Source organism: Struthio camelus, chromosome 6, assembly GCF_040807025.1.
Source record: "Struthio camelus isolate bStrCam1 chromosome 6, bStrCam1.hap1, whole genome shotgun sequence".
Lineage (NCBI taxonomy): Eukaryota > Metazoa > Chordata > Aves > Struthioniformes > Struthionidae > Struthio > Struthio camelus.
This window is the reverse complement of record NC_090947.1, coordinates 46,035,655-46,045,874: the sequence shown is the minus strand read 5'-3', so window position 1 is coordinate 46,045,874 and position 10,220 is coordinate 46,035,655. Positions and strand designations below refer to the sequence as shown.

General features: G+C 52.3%; 1 protein-coding gene across 1 annotated transcript; it reads left to right on the top strand.

Annotated features, from left to right (window-relative positions):
* The first annotated feature begins 1,261 nt into the window (after window positions 1–1,261).
* Window positions 1,262–9,397, top strand: ERMN (ermin). The gene is made up of 3 exons (XM_068949433.1): window positions 1,262–3,817; window positions 4,143–4,235; window positions 8,483–9,397. The coding sequence occupies exons 1-3, from the start codon at window positions 3,571–3,573 to the stop codon at window positions 8,962–8,964; spliced, it is 822 nt and encodes a 273-aa protein (XP_068805534.1). The 5' UTR covers window positions 1,262–3,570; the 3' UTR covers window positions 8,965–9,397.
* The last annotated feature ends 823 nt before the right edge of the window (window positions 9,398–10,220 follow it).

The following is a 10,220-nucleotide window of genomic DNA, read 5'->3' as shown; positions in this document are numbered from 1 at the left end:
GTGTCTAGGAATAAAGCTGTCAGTGTCACTGCAACAGAAAATGTCCATGGCAGCCGTGCTCGCCTCGGTCCTTCTTGAATTACATCTTCCAGTGACCATGCCAGCGTGGCCAGCAGCAATCCTCTCTGGGCCCTGGGGCACAGGATAGGGCTGGGTGCGAGGGGCTGGCGTTATGCTCAAAATCTTGCTTACGGGCAAAGAGGAAGCACATCTTATATATCTGTATCCATAAATAAAGGCAAGAACTTGTTGTTTCTGTAATTGAAATCTTAATAGTCTAACTCAGGGATCGTTATTAATCAAGATCTAATTGTTACAGAAGAAGAAAAGAATAACAACGCAGTTAACACTGATATAAGCACACTGTTTCAGTTTGTGCCCCTTTCCCCGATGTAACGTTCGCCCGTCCCCGGCTCCTCTGGGTCCCTGGTCGGTAGGTCCGCTCTGGTTGGGGGTGGACGTTGGGCGAGCGGCAGCATCAGGAGTCCTTTGCGAGGAGGAACGTGATGTTTGTGCTGCTGGTTTCTCCTTGCTCACTCTAGGAGCCGCTTGGGGTCATGCTTACATGTTCGCCAACGTGCTTTGACCCTTCTGCTCGTTCTTTGCTGGTCTGCAGCTCCATGTTGCAGGTGAATTTACTAATGTGGTGCCTTCTGTGTATGTTATATACTATTTCTGTGCTCTTTGCTACCTACACACAGAGGTGAACAGAAGTAAAACAACTTAGCCATAGACTTTTGGAAAAGATCCCCCAGCTTGGATTGCTTCAGCAAGGTTTGACTTTCCATTGCGAAATATTTTCTGAAAGGTTGCAAAGTCAGAGCTCAGATCATCTTGGTGTGCGCGAGGGAGACCTTTGGCTTGACTTGAAGCAGGTTTTTGCCCGGCGCGGTTCATGGAGAGCTGCGTGCGGGGCAGGAACCCGCGGCCCCCTCCTCCTGCGAGCCCAGCTGGGAGCTCTGCCCGCCTGAACGCCAGGCCAGGGATAACGCTTCCGCCGGGAAGCAGCTCCCGGGGCGGGAGGGCCGGGGAGAGCCGCCGGCACGGGCGCAGGGGGTGCCGGGGCGCAGGGGGTGCCGGGGCGCAGGCCTGGCTGGGGTCGGCCCCACCGCATCTGGCCCCTTTCCGACGTCTGTCCCGTCCGTCCCGGGACGCCCCCGCAGCCTCGGCCGCCCCCGGCCCCAGCGCTGGACCTGGACCGCCGCCGCCGCCGGGCTTTCCCGGCCCCTCGGCCCTGCCGGCGCTGCGCCGCCGCGTCCCCCTGCCTCCGCAGCGCCCCGGCGGCGGAAACGGTTGGAAAAAGGGTATCTAGAACAGGAGCCCCGTGCTTAAAAGGTCGCGTGGGAGACGACTTAGAATAAGCTTCGTGCAAACAGCCCGTTGGCGGCGGAGCGCTGATTCGGGAAGAGGCGGATTAGCGCGAGCCAACGGTGCCACCAGCGGAGGCCACCAGGAGATACCGCGGTTTGTTCCGGCTGCGGGAGGAGAACAGGTCGCTCGGCAAACGCGAGCAGAAGTGCTGCCCCGGCCGTGCCGCCGCGTGCCCCGCGTCGCCCCAGGGACGCGCCTTTGGGCGCCCTCCTGGCCGAGGCCCCCCGGCCGGCGGGAGCGCAGGGGGCCGGCTGGCGGCCGCGGGAAGGTCACTAGTTAGACAGAGCGGCCGCCCGTGGCAGGGCCGGGCCGGCACAGTCTCACTCTGCTGCTTGTGCAGAGGTGACGGGTGTGTGCAACATGACAGCCAAGTGCGGGAGGCTCCTTCTAGACAGATATACTCAATAGCAATATTTTGACTGTCTTGTGCAATCTACTAATTGGTCTCGCAGGCATCCTTAACAGCAGAGATTGGAGATGAAGGCGGTGGAGATGCTCAGGAAAATCCCAGTTGTGAAATCTCTTTCAGTAGCCTTTCCCCGCCGAGAGAAACACTGGGGACAAGACCTGTCAAGTGAGAAAATATCTTAAGGGGCCCTTGGATTATTTCAGGGATATGGAAATATCTTGATAGGAATAGAAAACAATCACTTCCACGCTGCAGCCATCTGCCCTTGCCAGATATCCAGCCTCTCTTCTTGAGGGTACCTAGAGCCCGCTTTCAAAATGTTATTCGTTTTTCTTGGTGAATTTTTCCAACCATTAAAAATCAGTTACACCAAGCTCATTTTCATAACAAGGCAAAGTTATCGATTTTAAGGTGAAGGTGATCAAAAGTGGTCAAAAAGTTTTGGGTCCGTGCACAGTCAAGGTCTGAGCCCGAGGGGAGGATTCCAAATCCTAAAGCTCAAAGATGTTAAAAATGTTGTATTGTGTGAATGCAGAAAGTGATTTAAAGCAGGTGACTACAGTCTTATGTAAGCTTGGCTTTGGATGCTATGGCTGAAACAAGTTCATCTATGGTCAGAAAACGCCCCTGATGCTGTTCATGCAATTTTTGTGAGGGCCTTTATAAAAAAAAAAAATTCCTCTCTCGCTCTCTGATAGCTCCTGGGCCAGATGGATAATTAGGGAAGTTTTAGTCTCATGCTGCTGCCCCCTTTGTATTCTTTTAACGTAAAGAGCATTTCTTCTGCTGCGGCGAAAACCAGTTTCTGGGAGACGAGGTTATCCTGCGGCTGTGGAAGGGAGCAAGCCACGCTGACCTGCCCGAGTGTGCTGGAAGTGTTCCCACCATGCGCTTGGTCAAGCAGGAAGTGTCCGGTCATCTGGCTTTTCTGCCTCAAGAACTTGCCATGTCATTTCAGCTCTTATCTCAAACTGTTACTTTTGCGAGAGCTTTAATTTTTAATCTTGTAGTTCTTTCCTTTGAGGGCCAGATCCTTGAGATGCATTTCACTTAATGGGTAACTGCAAACAGTCGGCACCTTACGGGATTTGTCCCTGTCTCCGTAAAATACGCTTGGTGGGAATAATGCTGTAGCACAGAAGAAAGTGGCATTGTTCTGTGTGCAAAGCATGTGCCCCTTCTAACGAGCTAGTTCATTCCTTGACAAATATAAAATGAATTCATTGTCTGACCAACAGCACTTCAAGGTTTATCAGAATATAAACCTGATTGATTGGGAATGTTAAGCTGGTTACATGGAAGTCATATTACTAAAGGTGGTCACCCTCCATGGATTAAAGGTTTAGAACAATTATTGTTCCTGTTACAAGGCGAAGACACACAGAGCCATTGTGTCAAGAATACAAAAATCTCTGTTTATTACCACGGGGCTGACATGCTGAAAGGCCTGCTCTGCACGCCAGCACAAAAGCTTCGTTGCTTCAGATTGTTTGTTTATGTAAATTTAAATGGTGCATTTAATTACGCAACTGGAAGAGTCTAAGCAACAAGAAAGGTGCTGATTGGATCGCCCTGTGCAAAGAGCCCGCTGGCAAGCGCTGGACAAATCTGACATTGTTACTCCGGTCTCTGTTTTGCTACAGCGCCTTCAGAGGAAGAGACGCTTGTTGACTACTTGAGGAGGGGGAAAAAATCCCTGGAAGCAAAGCAGAAAGGTATCTTGCCCCCCACCCCCCGAGGTGCAGGACCCGGGGCTCCGTGGAGGTGTGCAGCTGGGCACAGCCGAGATCATGACAGAAGAAGTCCCCATCGCCTCCTGCACACCCGAGTGCAATGGGAACGTGACCCCGGAGGGGGGTCCGCTCCAGGTCATTGATATCATTGATGAAATAGCAAAATCTGTCGGGACGGTTCCTTATGCAAACGCAGAAATCGATCTTGACGCTCCACTTTCAAAAGAGACTCAGGAGGAAAGTAGAAATTCATTAGCAGAGAAGACAATATGTGGCGATTCTGATGGAGAGAAGCAATGTGAAGGTAAAGTGCAACGCTTGTCTTTATTTCAATATTTGGGTAGAAAAGCCTGTATTTTATGTATAGCCTTATGAATAATAGAATGTATTCTGTGTGTTATTCAAAACTCCTCCCCTACGGTTAGTTGTAACAATGACTCAAAATAATTCAGTTAGAGACAAGTTTGAACTGGCAGTTACAGAGCATGAAAGGAAAAGCATGTGGCTAAAGAAACAACAATTTTTTCATTCTGTTCTGAAAATCAGCTGCCTGTATGTAACTGTTAAAAACTAATCCTCCTCACTAACTGCACCATGCGTCCATTTCTTGTGCTTTATATTTCCTAAAGAAAAGCAAGAAGAAAATGATGCGACTCAGCAAGACGGATCAGCTGATATCCCTTCCCAGGACACAAGAACCGATGGCCAGAAATCAGAAGAAGGTAATGAAAAATGCTGCGTGATGTGACATGTTTTTCAGAAACATAGCAACGAGTAGCTTTCAAAGACAATGCTATACACATGTTTATTAATTTTTTTGCAAACAAGGGAGGGAGTTTAGTCAGACCCTTATATTATAGTGAACGGTGGCTCATTTCCCAATTATAGAATTGTCACCCCTTAGGAAACATTGCTGGTATCTCTGTTTCTGAGGTTTGTATATGAACTCCATCACCATGGTATCGAAGCACGCTGGGCTCTTTGACACATGAGGTCTTCCAACACCCTTGCGAGGGTGGGAGATGCTCTGTCCTTTTTACAGGGACATGTAAAGGGTAAGTTCTACCTGCCCATTTGTTGGGAGGCTTTAAGTCAAAAATGCGCATCCTCACAACCTAAACTTTTTTCCTGCCTAATTCTGCAAGTGACTAAATCCCCCTGACCCCCAATTATCTAGTAGAAAAATTGCCTAGTAAGAACCATTCTCAGTAAGGACTGGAACTTGCATCTCTCTCTACTGCTAGGTAAGTGGGGTTGTAGGGTATTGCTCACTGTCAATCCCAGTGTGTAAATTAAAATATATTGAGTATATAAAAATATATTTTATCATAGTATGCAAAATGCAACCATGGAAAAAGGAGGTGTATTTTATTGCCTGGAGGATAGATCCTTCACACTGGAGTTGCAGGTTGAAGTCCTCTTGAAGAGGTGAGGGCTCCACACCTGGCTCTCCCAAATCCCAGCCGGATGCTCTAACTGTGGGTGAAAGCAGACCCTTCTTCTTGAGGGGGAAAGGTATGTTTCCCTGGGGGTGGCCTTCAGCATTACTCCGTTTTCTGTATTTCCCATTGCGGGGGCTCCTTGCCGGTTTCACAGCTGCAGGATCAGGATGCCCCAGCTGTAGGCACACGCTCTGGCGGCACTGCTCCGGGCGGGGGGGTTTCTGCCCGAGGCTCCTCGGGCTGTTTGGGCCGTAGCTGGGGAAGGGTCCCCTCCTGCAGGTCTCTGAGCTCCTGTTGCCCTTCCCCATCCCCTTGGCATGAAGACCCCCGGAGGCTCTCGGACACCTATCCCGCACCCGCTCGTGCCGAGGCTGGCCGGGCTCTCGAGGAGGTGCAGGGTAGGAGCTCTCGATCTTTCTTCTTCATTTATACCTCCGCCTGGCTGCAATTTCAGTATGTCAGCTGCCACATAAATATTAAACTCCTCCTCAGAGAAGAGCAGGTTAACAACTCTGAGTAGTTTTCAAGTGCTATCAAAGTTAAAGTCATTTGACCATAGCTATAAAAGATATATAGGCCATGCCTTGTAATCAGAAACTGATGTTGCTTTGATTAAGAAAAAAAAAAGAAGAACATTTGTCACAGGCGAAATAATACTTCATAGAAACTGTATAGATTTTGAGAAGGTGAATCACAACGGAGGCTTTTCCACTTAAGCTGACATCTATATTCCAGCTGTGTTGCCTTACAAGTGCACGATAAACCCTATTAGGTAATCTTGCACAGCCCCCTTGCCTCCCCTGTCTCAGCCACAAGCACTTTATCTCTAAATTGCAGGCAGCTTTTTAGTACCTAACCAATTTAGACTAATTAATACTTAGGACCCCACAGGCAAAATGTTGAATAGACCATTGGTTGCGGCATGAAAGCATCATTTAAAGAAGAGATGTGCCAAGTAGGACAAATAAGAGATAGCCATCTAAGTGTAGTCTGCCACCTTTAAACAAGAGGAGTGAGTGTAAAATATGTCCCCTAGGACACCTGCAGCGAGCGCGCCCCCCCGGAGCGTACCTGCGCTTAACCTCGCTGCGCCTCGGTGTCACTGCTGCCCAGTGAAGGCAGCAACGGGAAAGATCTCAGAGCTCCTGGTAGGAACCGTCTGATGGGACCGTCCTGTCCTTCCCCTCTAGGCCCCCCGGGTCCCAGGGAGGGTCCTGGGATGGCAGCGCGTGGGGGCAGCGGCACCCCGTGACGCTGCGGGGCGCGAGGGGGTGCGTGCCCGGGGAGCTGGAGGAGCAGTGCCCCCTGCCCACGCTTCCCTCCTCGCACTGTGCTGGGAGGATGCCCCGAGCCAGAGAGGACCGCGACCGCCTGGCTCCATCCCTGTTAGGAGATTTGCCTGGAGAGGTTTCCAATACCCAAGTGGATGGAGGTTTAGCTATTTCCTGTTGGGATTGGAAACCACGTCTCTTAGCTTGCTGGGGAATGTCCTAGTCCTTGGCCTGCAGACTTACCCCTCTGGGCAAATGGACAGTCACTTGTTTTATCCGCGCAGGTGAATTGCACCAGGAGAGTCGGGATAACCCTATGTCATCTTGGTGCTGCACACTGAGAAGATTCCCCCTGGAGCAGGGACATGTAGCGCAAATACCTTCTCACGGAGGAAGACATTAAATCTGGACCCAAATGTATTGGGTGAGAGCTCCTGATCGCAGCTAGAACGTGAAGGGAGTAGCAGTGACTCATGTTTTTAGGAGAAAGAGTTAGCTCCAACATCTGCCTCCAGAGTTCAGGGTGAAAATGAAATCCCCGGTGAGACGCACAGGCTCCCTTCTGCATTAGACACCTCTGCCAGTGGCAGATCTGGGAAGCTGTGGCGTGTCCTAAGCGGAGAGCTCTGAAATGTCTCGGCCTCTGGCGAGGGACACGCGGTCGGGCAGAAACCGGGCTTTTCCTGAGCTGAGTCACTGCCTCCGTTCCTTGAAGCCCCTGAGCAGGTTGGTCGCTGTTTGCCGTTGGCGGCGGTGCCTGCTGTGCCTGCGGCGTGAGCCGTCCTCGGGGCAGCGCGGGGTCGCGGTGGGCGCCCTGCCAGCCGCGAGGCAGAGGAGGGGACAGAGGGGACGGCCCACGCCTGCAGGCCGGTGCGAAGGGGAGCGCCGCTCCCTGTGCCTTATCTGATGGATGCATGATATGAAAGTGCCTGGCAGCCTCCGGCTGGCTGCGCGGACGCGTGCGCGGGCAGACCCTTTCTGCTGCGGGAGCAGGCGGCTGCACGCGGTTGGCGGTGGCTTGTAGGTGCTGGTGGCAGAGTCCCGCCAGCTGTGCCCCGCTCCCGGCGGTCTGCTCGCCCCGGGTGGGAAGCTGCCGCCCCACAGTGGAGCTGGGGACAGGGGCAGGAGCGAGTGCACGCCACCCTCTGCCTCCGGCAAGGTGCCGCAGCCCCGCGTGGATGTGCCCCGTCAGCAGGGTGGGATGAGCAGGCTGACTTTGCACCCAGGCGCTGTGGCCTGGATGCACGCTCTGTTCTGCTCCTCAGTCTCCGGCGTGGGAGCAGGGCCCATCGGCAGAGGGGTAGAGCAGAGCGAAGACGGTCTTTTCTGCAGATCTCCAGCCCTTATCCACCTGCAACCTTGGCAACCGTAGCTCAGTCCCTTGCCGCACCTGCCGGGAAGGGTCTTGGTGATGGCTGAGCGGCGCAGGTGCGCTGCCAGCGAGCCTTGGCCATGCCCCAGGCCGGGCAGCAGGCAGCCCTCCTCCACTGACTCCTTGCTGCGGGGTTTCAAGGTGTGAGCTTCAGTTACGTGTTGAGGGAAGCACGCCCGCAGATGGTGGCACAGGATAACTGCTTGAAATACCTGAGCAATGACTTCAGCGCTTTTTGAGAAAGGAGAATTCAGCTAATTGACACTTCAGCGTTCAGTGCCTGCACAGGCCAATAGCCAAAGAGCTTTGGGACTGTCCTTTCTTAAAAAGTAGTGGAACAAATAATGAAAAGTTACTTCAAAATGCTGGCGCAATAACTGGGGACTGCGGTAGGAGACAGGGCACTTGCCAGCTGTGGATCCAAGAAGGTGCAAGGAGATATTGCACATGAGTGTATAGAGGCACAACGCCTTTTGGGGCCTGGGGGATTGAGTGGGAAGCTGTACTTGCTGTATCTCTTCCTCAGGGCTTCACCGCTACATCTGCATTGTGCCTCATTTCAAATGAGGGTGCTAGGGAGGGCTCGGCATGAGAGACGGCTCAGAAGAGATGGTCGTTGAAAAAGGCAAGGGCGATTTGCCTTGCACAAAGAGTTTGTGGATGTGTGAAACCTTTGTAAAATACGTATAAGCATCTGTGTCGACGGGATGTCCTACCTAGAGAGGTGTTAACCCAGCTGACTCAAAGTAGTCTGCTGGGAGATGGTTGCTTTCAGCGGTAGGAGCTGGTAAGTGATGAAAAACTAAATTAGATGAATACGTGACAGAATTACAAAGATCTTGTTGAGCCCAGCTTCAGCCCGTGCCAATTGTGTGTTGCTGCAGGGCCAGGCGAAGCAGGAGTTCCTGCGCGCAGCGGAGAGCGGCAGGAGGCGAGGCGCGCCGAGCCGCCCGCGGCAGCAAGGGCCGGCTGCGCCGCGGAGGCCGAGGAGAGCCCGGCAGCAGGAGCCCCAGCGCCTGACGCCGAGGAGCGCACGGGAGACGAAGAGCGGCTGGAGGAGAGAGAAAATACAACGGAAGAGGAGGAGGACACTGAAGAGGACGAAGTTCAGTTGATAGAAATCAAGAAGGAGAACAGTGAGGAGTCTCATTTAAAGAAGCAAGAAAACGGCAAGGAGGTTTCTCCTCCAACCAGCCCCACTTGTAACTCCCAGCCTGAGAAACCAGGGGAGCAGCCAGGCTTGGGGAAGAAAAATGATATCTCCAGACACAGTTATTCTCGATACAACACAATCTCCTACCGGAAAATCAGAAAAGGAAACACCAAACAAAGAATTGATGAATTTGAATCCATGATGCACTTATAAACTGAGGTGGAGAGTTTACTTAACAAGCCGAAAGGTCACTTGTGTTTTTGTTCCTCCCTCACCCAAGACACGTCTCTTCACACAATAGGAAGTCACCACTGTTTTCTTTCTGTGACTGATTCCATAATACACTGTGAAAGTTTAACATCTGTATTTCACTTTGACGTCAGGCAAAAGCATTCATAGCACAGGAAAATAAATGATCAGTTTGCTGCATTTAATACCATTTGATTCAAAGTTCATCCTTTCATTTTCTATCCCATTTTTGTAGCCAGGCCCGGACAATGGGGAGTTTTGAACTAGCGGGAGTTTGCGTAGCGGCAGACAGGAGTGTGCGCTGCCGTCAGTCGCGCCAGTAACCCGCTGGCGGCGTGGTAGTGCCAGTATCGCGAGGCAGCGCGGCAAGAATAATAAAAGAGACGACTGTTGGCAACTGCCGTGCTCTCTTTGGCTGTCTGTTCGTGCTGATGTCTCGCGCCCCGTGCGAGCAGCCGTCCCTCCCCGCCTTGCGCCGGCGGGATGGAGCGCTGTTGGCACCCGGGGATAAACGTGGCCGTGCAGAAATTAGAGAGGATTGCACCTGAGCAGGCAATAAAGGCCCCAAGATCCCTGTTCCCACGCGGCACCCCCACGCCGCCGCCGGCGTATCGTGGCTGGCGCGCGTCGGTGCCCTTACGAGCCGCGGTGTCACCCGACGGCCCCTGCTCGTTTAGGGCCAGCGGGGGCAGCGCCACGGGCCGTCCGCCTTGGTCACGCTAATATTTGCTTTTGCAACGCTCACGCTTCAGTTAAGCTCATGCTGGCATCCTTGCAGACCTTTGGAAGTGAAGACTCCTGTCTCCTAAAGCCCCGCCGGCAGCCCTTCGCACGCCCTCAGCGGCGCCTGCGTAGCTCCTGCAAACGGCACGCCAGCGTTGCGTCCGCGCCCTGGCCCCTGTTTGTGCACGCTTCGCTGTTCGGCTCATAAAACCTGCCACGACCAGAAATCGGTATTTTCCAAATGCCGCCGTTTTGGGCTGCAAGTTTTTGCTGTCATACATGTTCTTCTCAGTTTTCGGGCTAACTGTGGACAGATGCATTTTTTCAAAACAAGGCAAGTTTCAAGCATAATTTGTTTTGCTGTCATCTAATTTGTTTTGCTGTCATCTGAACGCAACCGTTCCCCATTTAAAAAATTTTTCTCTGCAACTACGATATTGTTGATATAGCCTTTTTTTTAACTGTTTTACAGAAAGATTTGTCTTGAGCTGGGACTA